This window comes from Gekko japonicus, unplaced genomic scaffold, assembly GCF_001447785.1.
Source record: "Gekko japonicus isolate JY-2015 unplaced genomic scaffold, Gekko_japonicus_V1.1 scaffold960, whole genome shotgun sequence".
NCBI lineage: Eukaryota > Metazoa > Chordata > Lepidosauria > Squamata > Gekkonidae > Gekko > Gekko japonicus.
This window is the reverse complement of record NW_015160866.1, coordinates 579,742-596,655: the sequence shown is the minus strand read 5'-3', so window position 1 is coordinate 596,655 and position 16,914 is coordinate 579,742. Positions and strand designations below refer to the sequence as shown.

The 16,914-nt window shown below is 42.5% G+C and overlaps 1 protein-coding gene across 1 annotated transcript in view; it reads right to left on the bottom strand.

Annotated features, from left to right (window-relative positions):
• Window positions 1–13,703: 13,703 nt before the first annotated feature.
• The window catches only part of BTBD9 (BTB (POZ) domain containing 9), a 255,390-nt gene continuing 252,179 nt past the window's right edge, over window positions 13,704–16,914 (bottom strand). Inside the window, 1 exon segment of the mRNA XM_015422015.1 lies at window positions 13,704–13,886. Coding sequence (XP_015277501.1) covers window positions 13,704–13,886 — 183 coding nt within the window.

Below are 16,914 nucleotides of genomic sequence, written 5' to 3'. Positions count from 1 at the left end.
AAGAAAGAAAGAAAGAAAGAAAGAAAGAAAGAAAGAAAGAAAGAAAGAAAGAAAGAAAGAAATTTCACATTTCAAAATTCTATTACTCAGATTTTTTCCCCTTAAAGCTGCTTTTAAGACAAACCACACTTAGAATTTGGAAGCATGCTAAGGTTGTGTCATACCAAATGTTACAACTCTGAAGATTCTCTTCATTAGGAAACTAGAAAACATTCTGATGAGGCAAAAGCATGGGCTTGACTCCACCAGGGCATTTCTGTGGACAGAACAATTCCCACCTGCTGAGAGCAACTGTGTAGCCTCCCCCCCCCCGAACCCCGCTGCAGCCCCAAATGCCCTCCCTTTTAGAAATTATTCCATCCGTGGAAACACTCCAGTGGATCCAAGCTATGGAGTCTTCACACATCCTGAATGTTCAGAAGGAAACACATTGTTACAAACTGTTTGGCAAGGTGTAAATTCTGCTGGTAAACAATTCGAAAAGCAAAGGAGAGAGAGAGGTATGTCTACGGATTTATATATATTTAACTTCTAGGACCATACAGTTCCAAATAAGAATGACTGAGGTGCATATTTCAGCCAAATACAGCATCAGGGCAGTTACACCTAAAATTTTAACCAGTCAAAAATGGCTAGCAATGCAAGTTAAATCTGCAGTACAAAATAGGTCACCAAGATAATCAGAGCATGCTGCAGGGAGAGGTATTCTTACACAGTAGGCAAGGTCAAGTCACAAATGCACAGCTCCTTCTAATAGCCAGGCATTGAAGACCAACGCAGCAATTTGGGAAAGGTTTTTCACAGTGCAAGTTGGGTTTAGTGAGATTAGATTTTCCTTCAGACTATGAAGGAAACTGGAAGGGTGGTGTGTGAAGCGATCAGACACTTAGACTGCACAATGCCAGCAGAAAGTGGCACCACTGTAGCAGCACATACTGATAGGATGAGCTCATAGCTAAATCTACTATATCTTGGGAGTTCATTACTGAAATTAATGGCATTACAGGGCATCAATGAGTTCAAATTGTATGTGAAGAGCAACAAAAGGGCTCTTTCTGTCAACCAAGGATTTCAGTGTCAGCCCGTCAGTGTTCACAATTGTGATCTGAGGTAGTTTAGAACCGAAGTCAGAAAAGCAAATCGATATACAAAGGGGAAATGGACAGCAGGGTTAATGCACAGAGCCATTGCTTCATTACCCGAAAGGAATGTTGTGGGGGCGGGTATACAAAATGCCACTTGCAGGTCAGCAAATTAGAGCCATTCTTGGAGATCAATAGAGAATGCTATTTGACCCACTAGGCCTGATGTGGATATGTATTTCAGCAGTTTAGGTGCAAAAACATTGAATGTCACCTAGCCCCTCCCCCCCCGATAATATAAGGTAACAGAGATGGAAAATTAGAAAAGTATATAGTAGAGCTGAAGAGCATCTATCAGGAAAGGGTTGCCTCCTTGCTTGAGAGGAGACCGATAGACCCTAATGACAGACTCCCACAATTAAGGATACATCAGTCTCCAATTCTGACATATTTATTACCTAGGATCTGCCCCCCACCCCCTGAACCCAAACAGATGATAGCCATAAACTAAGCTTATTATTCTTTTAATCAATGCTAATTCACTGCCGACCCTCTATATGTATGACTGTTATTTCTGTTTCCATTTCACTGTGCCTGAAGACGTGTACGTGCACATGAAAGTTCACACCTTGAATGAAACCTTGTTGGTCTTAAAGGTGCCACTGGACCCAAACGTTGTTCTGCTGCTTCAGACCCAATACGGCTACCCACCAGATTCTAGAAGGGAAGGGTTCAGAATGAAAATGTTCAGGAAATGGAACATCTTTCGCATGAAAAAAAGGCTTTAAAATGGCAGAGTTTTGAGTGCAGAACACAGACAACTGGGGTGTGGGGCATGACACAGGTTTATAAAATTATGAGCCATGTGGTGAGAGAACACAGAGAGAAACAGTAGACTCCAGAGGCATCGAATGGAAAAGACCACAGTAGGCAGAGAACAATTGGAATGAAGCACTTCTTTGCCAGTACAGAAATGAATGACAGGATTCATTACTGCAAGAAGCAGTGAAGGCCACCAGCTTAGGGCCAGCACTCACTATACTTGAGTACAAATGCAAACATATCTTGGAATGGCATATGGGCCCGTGTCTTCCTTTAAAATACCTGGAAGGAGCCAGTCAAAAACAGTTGCTCCGGGGTAAGGGGAATGGCTGTGGCTCAGCAGAGCACATGGTTTGCAGGCAGAAGGTCCTGGGTTCAAGCCTCCCTGGCATCTCCAGTTAAAGAAGGCATTGGGAAAGTCCTTTTCTGTCTGAGACACTGCTAAAGCAGACACTCGGAACAAACGGCTTCGTGTGTTCATATGACACTTCACATTTTACTTATGTGGGTAACCCTGCCCAAGAACAAAAGGTGACACATTAATTGGTCTTTAGATGACTTTTTAAAAAGGACCAGACTGTTAATGGCTATTTGCCATGATAGCTAAACATGCAACTTCCTTTAGAGGCAGTATACTTATAGCTGAGGGACACAGCACCAGGTGTCAGTTTGGTATAGTGGTTAAGTGCGCGGACTCTAATCTGGGAGAACCGGGTTTGATTCCCCACTCCTCCACTTGCATCTGGCTGGATGACCTTGGGCAAGCCGTAGCTCTGATAAGGGCTGTTCTTGAAAAAGAGCAGTTTCTGTCAAGAGCTCTCTCAGCCCCACCCACCTCACAGGATGTCTGTTGTGGGGAGGGGAAGGGAAAGGATTTTGTAAGCTGCTCTGAGACACCTTTGGGTTGTGAAGGGTGGGGTATAAATCCAATCTCTTCTTCTCTTAAGCAGACCTTGTTTTCTTTGTACGTTTCTCAGGACTCTATTGCTGGTCACTGCTAGGCTTACTGGATATTTGGACTGATCTTGTGGGTTGGATCCTGTGGTCTGTTTTTGCTGGCAACCTGCAACACTGTACACAATGCTATTCCTATATTCTTGGTGCTTGGGGGCGAGGAAGAGTGGGAGGGCTTCTAGTGTCCTGGCCCCACTGATGGACCTCCTGATGGCACCTAGCATTTTTGGCCACTGTGTGACAGAGTGTTGGACTGGATGGGCCAATGGCCTGATCCAGCATTGGCTTCTCTTTGGTTCTTATGTCTCTTGAACCCCAGGAGCAGTGTTTGGGGAAATATATGGACTGTAGCAGGACGGAGAGGTGGGAAAATTCAATTCCAGGAATGAAGCTACACTTGCAAATCATGGGATCCAAATCTAACAGGAAAAGAATCAGAGATGTCAGACAACCGAAATGCTAAGTACAATGACTTGTCACCTAAAAAACAGATCAGTGTGTTAATGCGATTTTGAACTGAAATTCAACCAGCTCAGCTCCTTTATATTTGTTGCTTTGGCAAGACATCATTGGTAAATTCCTCTTGCCCACCCCCATTTTATACCAAGACAGTTTACATAAATCAGACAGAGTACCCAGTAATAGACATGACAATAGTGAAATTATGCTGGTGGTACGGATGTCTGTGATGGCCACAAATGATCAGATGCCTTCAAGATGATGGCATATTGAAGTGACGAAGAATCAAAAGCACAGTGCAGGTCAGAGTGCGAACCCAAGGGCTGCCAGGGGCTTCACGGACGACAGAGTGTGCAAGGTTTCAAAGCTGGCAATATTTCATTTCGAGTGCTTCTGGTGGAAGTTTTTCTTCTTCTAATTAGAAGGCAAAAGATGGGCACACTACGCAAGTGTAGGGCAGACAGCTGGAGAATCAAATTTCCATAATGTTATCATCTTTCAGAAAGGCAAATAGAAAATGTGATCAAAAGCTGAAGGTAGAGCAGGTGGAGTGAAGGAGGACAAGAATGTGAGCAGTAACTGTGGAAACAGAAAATGAGAAGCAGTTTGGTGTGGGGACAGACTGATAAGAGGAGCGGGTTCTGGGATGTAGGGAGCATTATGCTAATGCTATTCTCTAGGGCTTGAGATCCACTTTCATTCCTGTCCTTTTTATAGCACCGTGCAGATTATTCTGATCCATAAATTAATGGCAAGATGTACAAGAATTCATAACTAAACTGGTGACTTGTAGTAAAAACAGTCCAGCATGCTTGCTAAGCTATAAATGACAACATTCCACAGAGGACCAAAGAGAAATCTGCCAGCTAGACTGTTTCCCGAAAGAAATGTTTATATCCTAGCCCCAGTGAAATCAATATATTTCACCTGGTACCTACAGTTTCTAGCCATGCCTTCCTATCACCATGCAAGAAATTAAATCTCATTGGCCTATTTCAAATTCCTATTCAGGAATTTTCAAAAATGCCTTTAAAAAACAACAGCCAAATAGGATGTCAGATCCAGTTGGTGGCTTCTGGCTCTGTTACTCATTAGGGTGGCCACAAAGAATCTAGGGAAGGGCTAGAGAGAGAGGGGAGGGGCATACAGGTGATCTAGTCCAACCCCCTGCTCAGTGCAAAATCAGCCTAGAGCACCCCTGACAAGTGTTTGTCCAGCTGCTGCCAATGAGGGGGAGCTCACCACCTCCCGAGGCAGCTGTTTCCACTGTTATACAACTCATACTGTAAAAACAGTTTTTCTTAAGGTTCAGCTGGTACCTTCCCGCCCTTAATTTAAACCCATTATTGCGAGTCCTATCCTCTGCTGCCAACAGGGACAGTTCCCTGCCCTCCTCCAAGTGACAGCCCTTCAGATACTTAAAGAGAGCAATCATGTTCCCCCTCAACTTCCTCTTCTCCAGACTAAACATTCCCAAGTCCCTCAGCCTTTCCTCATAGGGCTTGGTCTCCAGGCCCCCGATCATCCTCGTCGCTCTCCTCTGCACCTGTTCCATTCTGTGCACATCCTTTTTGAAGTGAGGTAAGAACTACCAGGTAAGAATGGAACTGATTCTTACTTGGTTGTTCCACAAAAGCTCTCTCTCTCTCTCTTTTTTTGCTATTTTAAGTGCCTGAATGAAACATAATTCCAGATCCCACAAAAAAGGGTTTCCAAAGCACAAGGTCAAGATTAATATACTCACTAGAATGGCATTGAATGACATTCTCTTGCACAGCCCATCTACCGACATGCAAATTTAAATACTAGGAAGCCCCAGCCTAATTGTGTCACACTAGCAGGCAGAATTAAGGAAGTCTTTTTACCCTGTACTTACTAGTTCATTTGAATAAACCAATGGGACCTCATGAGAGTGCTTAGGACACATTTTCCCACTGTGTCACCAAGATGAGATACCCCTAAGCAACATATCTGCTTCCTGGCTTGATAGCATTGCCTTCAGTAACAGAGAGAGCCAAGAATTGCACCTCCCCTACAGACATAGATGCTTCACTTTAATCACCAGCTTTCATCTGATGTAATCTGAACTCTTGCCCTTGGAACTCTTCAGTAATGGACATAACTCAACAATCTGATAGCTATAAATAATATACACCCAAATAAAATGGAAGAGTAGCTATACTTAGATACACAGTGGGATAATCATGATTAATGTCAGCCATGAAACCTTTTAAGCATACAGTTTCTCTTGCAGTCACTCCTAGCTACTTTTCTTATGTTAGAGAATATATGAGAATTAATCCATCTGTGATATGTAACTGATGAAATTTGTAGTCATTCTGTGGAAAATGGCAGGAATTTTGACTTTCCCCAGATGATCACCAGGACATAAGAACATAAGAACATAAGATATGATCACCAGGATATAACCATTATCACTTTACAGGATGCCACCAAATTCTTTCTCAACATCTACCTGATTCTTTTAACGGGAGATGCCGAGGGTTGAACCTGGGCCCTTCTGCATGCAAAGCTGATGCTTGAACACTGGGCCAAAGCCTCAGCTCCTCAGATTTGTAAGCAGCCTTTCAACAATGGCATTTAAAATTACTTGCAGCACAGATACAAGCTGTGATCCAAATAACTGAGATGTGCACAGAGAATGGTCCAAGTAACCTGGTATTTACTTGCTGTTTCTGCTGGCATCAGTTCCTACCACCATCCACTCTTCATTTCAGTTGTAGGGACTATTGAAGTAAATGGAAAGCAGTTCCAACTTTGAATGGGGGTCTCCTTCCTATTGCTTCTTCAGATTATAGGCACAGACTGCTTCTTTCAGAGAAGCCACATCCTTAGTGTGAAGGTGCAATGACTAGGACACCACAATTCAGAGCATACACTATAGATCATAGTAGCTTCTGACAAGCTCTTCTGGAAATTAAATAGGTGTCTGTCTTTTGTGCTGTTTCACTTGTGACATATAGGGTGTGTTCAGACGGGCCATTTGAGCCGGTTAGAAACGGACTATTTATGCGCAATCACACAGCCAACATTTGCCTCCCGTCCCTAGCCGTTGCCAACCAGCTCAAAACTGCTTTAACCAGTAGTATTTTGCTACCAGGTCCCCAAGTGGTGTTTTCCTGCTGCTCCGGTTCCAGCCGCATTTTCCCCGTGTGATCGCTCCTTTGCCGGTGTAGAGCCACTTCCTGTTCCCCGCTTGAAAGCTGCCCAAGGCTTCTGCTTTTTGCCCGCCATTTTTTTAAGCATTGGCGATATGCGCTTGGGCGGAGCTTCGCCCCGGCGTTAATAAAACCAAAGTTTAAATGGTGCCTAGTTCTAGCCTTTAGACGAGACCGGGACCTCACAGAGACCAGTTTTGGTTTAAAAGTTTAAAGGGAAATGTTCACTTCAGGGCATGCTTTGGCAAGATACGTTGTTCTGCGCACGCGCAAACTCTGAATTCTTTAAAAAAAACGCCAATGCGCTACTGCGCGCCTGTAGTGTGGGCGCCTGGGAGCAATGTGCTGCACGGTGAGAGAGGTATGTGTGACCGCGCTTGTCCCGGATCAAATATAGTCCGGCCAGAACCAGAGCAGTTTAAACCGCTTCGGCATGCCATCTGACTGCCCCCATATAGACACATCCACAAAGTAATGGGATTCATACTGAGTGGAAGTATTTGGTACAAATGAAATCAGTAAAGCTATCATGGAAAATGTCCAAATGCATGATGCCAGCAGCCTTTATCTAGAACTTTGGTCTTAGTGAAGCTTGCTTACAAATTGAGCTCAAGTTACTGTGAAATCCAGCTAAATGTTTTTGAAAGACACTTTCCAAAATCCTTGCCCCAGGATACACTGGTGAATCACAACCAGTTCTTGCATGAATTCTGGATCTACTTTGCTTTAATATTTACAATTATGTCAATTGCCATCAATTATAATGGGTGTGAAACTTTGGATCCATCAACTAATTGCAGATCTCCCATTGAAATTAATGAGGTCAGTGTTTCCCTCAAGATTAATGAGAGCCTAGAAAAGTAATTTACAACTGTTTAATGCCAAAGGCCAGCATCAATTGTTTACCACCAAATTCCTCTGAAAACTGAAAATGTGGATTTTTGAACTAAGTGCCAACACTTTGGCAACTGGATTGTCTTATATATTGAGAAATCAATAATTTTTTATTTTGAAACACCTTTGTATATGGAATGCACATACTTAACAGTCTTATGCCAATACAGGCTACTCAATGGGGAAATGGTTTCTGTTCTCACGGAGCACAATAGACCATATATCCAGATTTGGTGGATGTCTGTGTGATTGTGGGGAGCAAAGCAACTGGGTAACTGAGACAGACTGAGCAACCAGAGAACCACACACACACAAAGCAGATGCAGGGAATCATGGGTAGGGCATACACAGTATGGTCTGCACAGAGCAAGCACTCTTCTTATTCTAAACTCTTTCTTGGTTTTCAAACTAAAGCACCTAGGAAGCTCCAGCCTAATTATGCCACACTGGCAGTCAGAAATAAGGAACTGAGTCTTCTTTACCTTGTACTCACTTCTACTGTATCCAGGAGCTTTTGATAACTAGGCAACAGATGCTCATCTTCATATTAGAAGAAACTGGGAAGGAAAGTCCTACTTTTGTATTATAATCCAATTGTGACTTTCCAATGCTAGCTGGTCATTTTATTGAAGTAAACATAAAAAATGACTGTAATTTAGAGTTCTATTTTTTAAAAAAAGCTAAGGAGAAAATACTTTAGCTGCATTTTACATTTTCACACTTGCTAATAAGGACCAACCTCCTGTAGAAAGAAAAATCAATAGAAACATGGCAAGATCAGTTTGTGCAACAAAAGAAATAAATGGGTCCCTAAGCAAAAAATTAAAAAGTCTTATTGACAATCCAGGCTCCTGCCCATCAGAAAGGGTAATTTATCCTCTATGCCAAAACTCTCCCAACAGCAGTGGATATCTATGTCTTTCATATTTTGCTAAATAAAAGAACAAACCTATTATTAAAAAGACATCCATGCAAAACTTCTATATTTGTGTCCAATGCTCTCTCATAGTGGCTTGAGTCCTGTTGTATAGCGCCATCTAAGGCTGCAGGGACATAGGAGCCACAGGGCATCCTTAGATTGGTTGTCTGGTCCTCCATTACAAAACATTAGGAGGTGTTCTTGCCCCTGTGGCACATGTTTAATTGCATTCCATGGTGGACAAACTCTCCTCTGCTGATGTGGCATTCAGAGATCAGGAACTGCAAGAGGTTATTAGAATATAAAGGCAAGGAAGATGGATTTGTTTTGGTACAATAGTGAGAGATTGCTGTGGGACAGCTCAGACTACCAAGGAACAATTAGAAGATCTGGGTACATACTGATTTTGTTCTTTCTTTTAAAGAAAGGGGGAAATGTTCACATGCTTGCCAATCTCACCTCCAATCTGCCCTCCATGTTTCTGTAAGTATTTTTCAGGGGTAGCATTATCAGTGCTTCTGAAGACTGCAGTACATTTCTTATTGACACTGTATTCCCACTTTTTCATACTTTGGTCTCCTAAAAATTTTATTCTAGTTAAGGACAGGTTGGAGACTAAAAAAAATTTATTCTAGTTAAGGACAGGTTGGAGACTAAGCACAGTTAGAACGTTGTGCCTCTCCCGTGTGCAAGGGCAACTGTTGGATCAGTCTGCCCCAATCTGTGAGTGGTAACATATGATGCCATTAAATATGCCCCTCAACTCAGACAAAAATAAGGTGCATCCAAGGGGGTTTGTACTTTGCCACAGCAGTGTATGAGCCACTGTCCTATGGCTTGTCTTAGAACACTCTAGTAAAGTATGGAGGAAGAAACCATATAGCTTGGGAGTGGGTGCTGTGGTGGTTCCACCCATGATGGAGGTGGTATGGGAATTCACGGAGCACAGCCAGCTTCTAAACTGCCATCATCACCAAAGAGCATGCCAGACATCTCTGGATTGTGTCCACTGAATGTTTCTTTCTTTGAACATTTTCAGCTGAAAGTGGGAACATTTACTGACGCAGTCAAATGTCTGTTTCTATGAGAGGGAAAATCAGTACCCATTGCTCCTCTGCTTCAGAAAAAACAAACATTATTTGTGCTTTCCCCCTTCAGGTTAAGAGAAATCTCAACCAATCGTTCAGATGTATCTTGCTGGATAGCTTGGCTATGGTTTAAGAACAAAACTGAGTAATCTCTGCTCAATTCAGAAAACTCATTTCCCAGGAAAATCAGTTTCACTAGCAGACCATTTTCCTATGCATGAGGATTTTTGCCAGACATTTCTGGGGGGAAAGTTCAATGTATTTTGAAGAAATATACAAGGTTTTAAATATTAGTAAAGGTAATGCAGCTGTATAGATTACATGAGAACTTTGCTTGGTTGAAACATGGAATATCCAAGTCTGCCTGATACTATTGTGCAGACTTGAATATACTAGGTGTTGCCAGGAGGAACTGGGTTTTATGTTTATAAACTCCTGCTGTTTATTGTTTTAATGTTGACTATACTGGCTTTATTATTTTGTTGTTGTAATTTGTTCTTGTTTTATTGCTGTTCACTTCACACTGATGAAGAGGTATGCATCAAATGAAGTTTTTTTATGAAGCTACATAAAACAAGTAATAGGGCGGGACCCTACTCTTTTGTTCTTTTGGCACTTATGTGTTCCTCTGGTTCAAGGGACTATTCTACCAATGTAAGGTGCTTGTGTCCAGTGAAATGACACTCTTGCATCAACAGAGTTAACACCCCAATTGCATCAACAGAGTTAACACCCCAATTGGAATGACATAGTAAGATCCAACCCATAATAAACTACGTGAGAGAGTTTTTAAGAAGGCAATTTTTGGGAAACAGCATGAGTACAAAAGTTAGCTAGTTCAAAAAAGGCTTTGGATGGAAAGAGATTCATAACTACATGCTGCCACAAATGCAATGTAACTGAGTGTGCATCAATCTGATGGGGCATACTTTCTAATTACAAAATAACAGATTAAACATTTATACATCTATAAAATTAAAAGCTGAAAAGTCATGTTAAAAGAAATCACACAAAGGTAGCAAGAACTTACATCATAAGAACCTTAGGATGCATTCAGCAGGCACTGGCCCTACGAAACTGTCATTCACTGCAATGGGGCTTGGGTGGGAATGGAAAATGAATGAACTTTCCTAGGTGCAATGCATCTAAATACCATTTGTTGAGACAATAAGTGTATAACTTCCACACTAGTCATCATATTCCCAGTATGCATTAAACACAAAGATCAAAGCCCGAGTGTCAAAAATGGTAGAGTTCTGTTTCAAACGTTATGGAAGTATTACATTGACACCTTTCACAGGGAGGATGTCATTTTCAGAACTTTGTTGGGAGATAGGAGGATAAACAGACTCTGTTAACTCTCCTGTTAATGTTTGTCACCGTGGGGACCCTGGATTGGGTAGAAAGGCTACATAAAATGTTTTAAATAAATAAATAAGTACGTGGAGCTGAGAAACCGCATGCAAAGAGATTCTGCCTTACGATTTTATCCACTATGTTTGCTGGAACTACTGCTTTGAATTTTAGAAATTACTAAACTCCTGAAAGTTTACGTGGATGTTCTCTACAGCGAGAGCTTTAACAAATGGAACAAAACATTAAAGGACGAAACTGAAAGTCAAAATATTAGATCAGTGGTTTGTGACTGTTAAATATGGGCCATTTTTGTTGCTCTCAGTTCACTAGAACGTTCAAAACATTCCGCCATTTCAAAGTATAGCAAACTTAATACCACTGATTCTCCGGGGAAATATACCTCTCTCCCTTCCTCTTGCTCTTCCCCTACTGCACACACACAGACCTTGCGCCTGCCCTTTCCTGCTTGAAAGACAGAGATCAAGCTCTTCCCCACTCATATCCTCCTTTAAAAGCAGACAAAAACGATGGTTAGGAAGGAGGCTAGACTTCTTTGCTGCCCTGCATCCTACAGTTACCATCAGAAATGATTAGTTAAGGGGCAAAGTAGAAGACCATTTCTGTTTATCTCTCTTTCCAGATCTTTTCTGGGAGCAGAGGTAAAGCAAAAAGCTGTTTTTCCTCCCTATTTTTTTCCCCCTATTCTAGAACCACAGTTAGTAGTTGATGAATGGGCCTTTTTATGAGTTCAGAACTGTACCCAGTTAGGTCTTCTGGAACCCTCTGGGGCTAGAGGAGAGAGAATGTAGTTTGCCACTGAGGGCTTAACTGTACATGACAATATCCTCACATCCTCCCTGAAGTCCATGAGGACTTCAGACCAGACATGTGATGTCCTGGAACTCAATTTCCTGGCATGCAGGGGCCCAATTCAGATGGGTAGAGTGGTTAAGCTTTCCTTCTTGCACCATTTCCCCAACATGAAACAGCTCCACAGAGCCACTATTTGCCCTTTCGGGGAAACTCACATGTAACCATCGGTACCTATAAGTTTTCCCAGTGGAGCAAACAGCATCTCCTCAGGGCCATTTCACATTGGGAAAAGAGCACAGCGGGATAGCTGAAGCCCCCTCTCCCTGGGTTCTGGAGGCCAATCCTAACTGGGCCTCTGTTCTAGGCACAGAACCCCAAAGGCATGTGCAAACTGGCCATCAGGATCTCTAGCCCTGCAGTATCTCTAACCCTACAGACATTGACTATCATTATCTCCAGCCACACAGTCTGAGAGAGCACTTTCTGAAGCTAGTAGATGCCATAGAGCATCAGCTGCTGTCTGTGACCTTTTGCTTTTTTCATCCCTCCGACCCCCCCGACCCTCGGGAGACTAGTCCCTGCATACTTGCGTTACACTTCTCTTGTCACTCAGTTCAGCAATGACAGCTAAAAAACAAATAATTACAGAAGACAAGACTGAAGATGGGCTGCAATCAGGAGAAAGAATTAAGAAGACTTTAACCTTTTAATGCTCTTCAGCCACAAAGCTGCTGTTCCTTCCTAGCTTTATTATGAGCAGCGTTCAGTAGACTGCAAGCACTTGAGCTCAAGCACCTCATTATTATTATTATTATTATTTAAAGGGCACTATAATCCAAATAAACAATTTTCACCAAACCAGATTTCTTTTAGTCCAGCAGACAATAATATTCTCTGATATCACAGCCTGCATGACCCATGCAATGCTTTCCCCTAACTAGATGTTCCAATGTCACTGATACTCATGTGTAAATGCAGATTGTCTCTTTCACTCTGGCAAATGCAGCAGCAGCAGCAGCCACGACTGAATCAAAATGATGCTGAATGTGAAAATGTTCAAAATAATCAAACAGATAATCTGATTTAAGTTACAAAGGACAGCTACTGCTGGGATGTAAATTACTCAAAACACAAACAAGCTCCAACTATCAATACTGAAATCTATATTTATGGAGATTATGCGAAAAGCCTCTTAGAAGTGTTTTTTAAATCCCTAATGGAACAATATAATCAAATTTTTAAAGCAATAAATTGCCAGCATTGGACTCCCTTCTCTGATCAATACCAAATTTAGCTGACACATCAGCAGTCAACTAGATTTCTGTTTTCCAACATGCACCAAAAAAAAGATACTAGGAAATCTAAACTGGTTATTGTTATAAAATTAAACCATGATTTAATCACTTTCAACATTTGTTGCCTAGTTTAAGAACCTGGCAATCGGTTTTACACACTGGTAAAGTGACTGACCATTTTGTAAGTCATGTAAAGTAGAATTACAGTTCAGCATCCTTGGATTGATTTGTTTTGTGCACGATCTCCTTAAGGGGTTTTTCTTATCAAAAGCAAGTAATGGAGTGATTACTGCATACCCGCCTCTTATCAAGCAGATCTACCTGATGTAGCATGATAAGCAAGGAAATGTTTAAACAAAAACTGGGGGAGGGGGAGGCAAGCAAATGAGCACACAAGCTGAAAATGGCTTAAACTGTACAAAGAATATGGATCAAAAATAAATTAAATAATTAAAATAATAAGGTGTCTGTCGACACATTTTCCATACACCCTCTGAAGGAAGACCTGTTGTCTAGCAAGTGCCTTCTATAAACACACTTTCTGCTAATGTTCATATGGCATATTTGTATTACAGTCTGACTCTGCTTTTTTTCCTCTGCGTTGGTTAGGTTTACAGAGGTAGGGTGTAAACAGGAAACGTGAAAAAACTGAATCTCTCCCCCCCAAAAAAACTTCTTGATTTGGACTACACAGAAAGAGTGGAGCAGCCCCACTGTGTCTCTCGGAAGCCTTTTCCATTTTAATATCTGAAGCTGCCAGGCATAGTCCCCTATGTCCATTCAGAGACCTAAGGTGCTCCAGCGGGGAGGTGGCATTGGGATTGCAAATGCTCTTCTCTCTTTTATAGTTGGTAGGCCTAGGAGTGCGAGGTGGCTCCTGGGAAGAAGTGCACAGAACTGGTGCTTGAAGCTTGAGATGGACGGGATGCTAGCTGCTGACCACCTGTGCCCACATCATCTTCACTAGCTTCTTCTTTGTGGGCAGCAGTTTGGGCTGGACACTCAAAATGAACGCAGTGAAACACCTGAAAAACAATGAGAGAATGCAAACCAATAAACAGGAATAGTCGCAAGTAAATTGCACGTTAAAAGGAACATAAAGGAGGCCCATCTGAAGCAGAAACACCCAAGGTTTTCAAGATGAGGTCTATGCCGCAAACCCTCTCGGCCTCTGGAACCTCCTTCTTTTCAAGGGCAAACACTGGGAAAGGAGAAGATCAGCTGTGAAAAGTCATGTCTGACAGCAAGGAGTGAGCCAGTTATGATGATCACTTCCATCTCTAGTTATTACCAGGAATTATAGGTATATTTATTCATTTACAGCCCACCTTACTTGCTTAGACTAAAGGTGGATTACAAAATACATATAAAAAACAATCAGAAAATATAAGCCAACTGGTTAAAAGGCTTTACTTGTAAAATATTTGATATGAAGGACATGGGAATGAACTATACCTCCATTTCATGATATTAATCCCCAAGAGACTGACTTCAAGCCTTCCTGGACAGTCCTCTCCCTATGGCATATAAGCACAGAGTCAGGGGAGATCTCTCCTCCCCAACCCAGCTTTTCAAATGTGATAAGTGGGGCCAAAATGGAATCATGTGGCCCTGAGACCTGCTCCTGATCTCACGTCAAAGAGATAAGGCCTCAGTTTTGTAATGTGATAAAAGGAAGTACTTTTTCACACAAAGAGTGATTAACACATGGAATTCATTGCCACAGGAGGTGGCGGAGGCTACAAGCATGGACTGCTTCAAGAGGGAATTGGATAAACATATGGAGCAGAGGTCCATCGGTGGCTAATAGCCACAAGGTACAGATTGGAACTCTCAGTCTGGGGCAAAGTGAAGCTCTGTATTCTTGGTGCTTGGGGGGGGAGGGCTTCTAGTGTCCTGGCTCCACTGGTGGACCTCCTGATGGCAGCTGGTATTTTTGGCCACTGTGTGACAGAGTGCTGGACTGGATGGGCCATTGGCCTGATCCCACATTGGCTTCTCTTATGTTCTTGTGACTTATGATGCCATCCTAAGCAGAGTTACATTCTTTGAAGACAACTGACTCAGCATAAGGTTGCACTGTTAGTTACTGGATGGTGGTGGGAAATAACTGCTTTTGCTTAGTATTCATTTGCTTTTGAAAGGGTTTTTTATTTTACAAAACCTAAAATTGAAGTGAATGTAAATCACATGTAAAATACTAAAATGAATAATTCAAATGATACTGCTTTTGGAACGTTCTTCTATAAAAGAATACAAAACTATTGCTTCTCTGAGTTGATTGGGTAGCTGTTGCCAATTAACTTCCTTGAGTGACTCTGGCAATGAATAAATAATATCAGAGCAGTTTTTCAAGCAACCTCTTTTGTCCTGACCACTTTGTTTCCTCTGATTTGCTCCTCATTCCTTCAGATGTTGGAAATCTTTTCTCAAACCCTCTTTAGTATTGACTGAGACCTCTTATAATTTTAGTGGGCTTTTTCTTCTCTGCAGAAGCACGAAGGCTAGAAACAAGTTACTGGCATACTGCTGACTTGTACAAGACCATTAAAATATTCCCTCCTCGCTATCTCTCCTTTCTTGCAGCCTAGAATCCTATTAGCCTTTTAGAGTGTCATTGTACAGTGAGCAGACATGTTCATTGAGCTGTCCTCTGGCCTTGTATCTTCTTCCTGAGAGGTCTGAATTCACCATCTCAACAGTATGCATGAAGCCAGCACAGCTGTAGTCACTGGGTAATTTTTAAAAACACAATGTTGCAGTATGCTCTGTGGATATGCAAAACAACCTGCAGGTTGGAAAATAGAAGATGCTTCTAAATGGCCTTTGACAATTTACAGCTAGTCCCAGGAATATGCTCATATCATACCTACTGGAGAGCCAAGCTACATTTTCACACAGGAGATCTATGATCAGATCTTCAGCCATGTTCTTTAGTCAAAACAAGACCAGCTGTGGTGGGGATGGGATTTTCACTGGTGCTATGGCACTGGGGAAGGAAGATTAAAACAAGACAGGTTCCATACAAGTCTGTCTCTCCCCCCCGCCCCCTGGCCCAGCTCGGGACAATTCCCACTGGAGAAACGGAAAATTTATTTATTTGAAATATTTTTATGCCGCCTTTCTACCTAATCAGGGTCCCCAAGGTGAAACACATAAAGACATTGAAAGATTTCAACAAGTAAAGGAAAATTATAAAATAATTTAATAAAAACACAGCTCCCATAAGTATTCAGCAAGAGCCCCTGGAAGATCTGCCCTCCAAACAGACTCCAAGGTCCCCACTGCCAGCTTGCACTTGCCAAGATACTCAAGAGGGCCACAGGAGTGGCCAACCCCAAATGCAAACATGTGCCCTTTAAGAAGTAATCCTCGCCCAAAGGGGATTGGCCAGATCTATCTGAGCTAGCTTCAGTCTTTAAGAAGAAGAAGAGATTGCATTTACACCCCGCCCTTCACTCAGAGTCTCAGAGCGACTTATAAACTCCTTTCCCTCCCCCTCCCCACAACAGACACCCTGTGAGGTAGGTGGGGCTAAGAGAGCTCTGACAGAAACTGCTCTTTTTCAAGGACAGCTCTTGTCAGAACTACGGCTTGCCCATGGTCATCCAGCAGTTGTGAGCGGAGGAGTAGGGAATCAAACCCGGTTCTCCCAGATTAGAGTCCGTGCACTTAACCACTACACCAAACTTAAGAACTTAGCCTGGCTCTGGCAGCAGTTGTCAGATTCAGAGCTATCCAAGGTTCTGCAGCTTGTCCCCAGTCAAGCCTTACTGTGTCAAACATAAGGCCCGGGTGCCAGACCTGCCCCGTCCAGGGCTCTTATGCAGCCCACGAGCAACTAGTGCAAGGGAGGGAACAGGAGACTGTTTGGGGGTGGGGGGAGAGTGGGCAGAGCCACTCTTGATTGTGGCTTCAGCATGGCGGAACAACCTTGTATGCAGCAGTCAAGCAGCATGGGAGTGTCTGCCCAGTGTTACACCGCTGGCTTTCCAGTCTGCCCATATAGGTTTTTCTTTGCACACCCCCCCCCCCCAGCCCATGGGGCCCTGC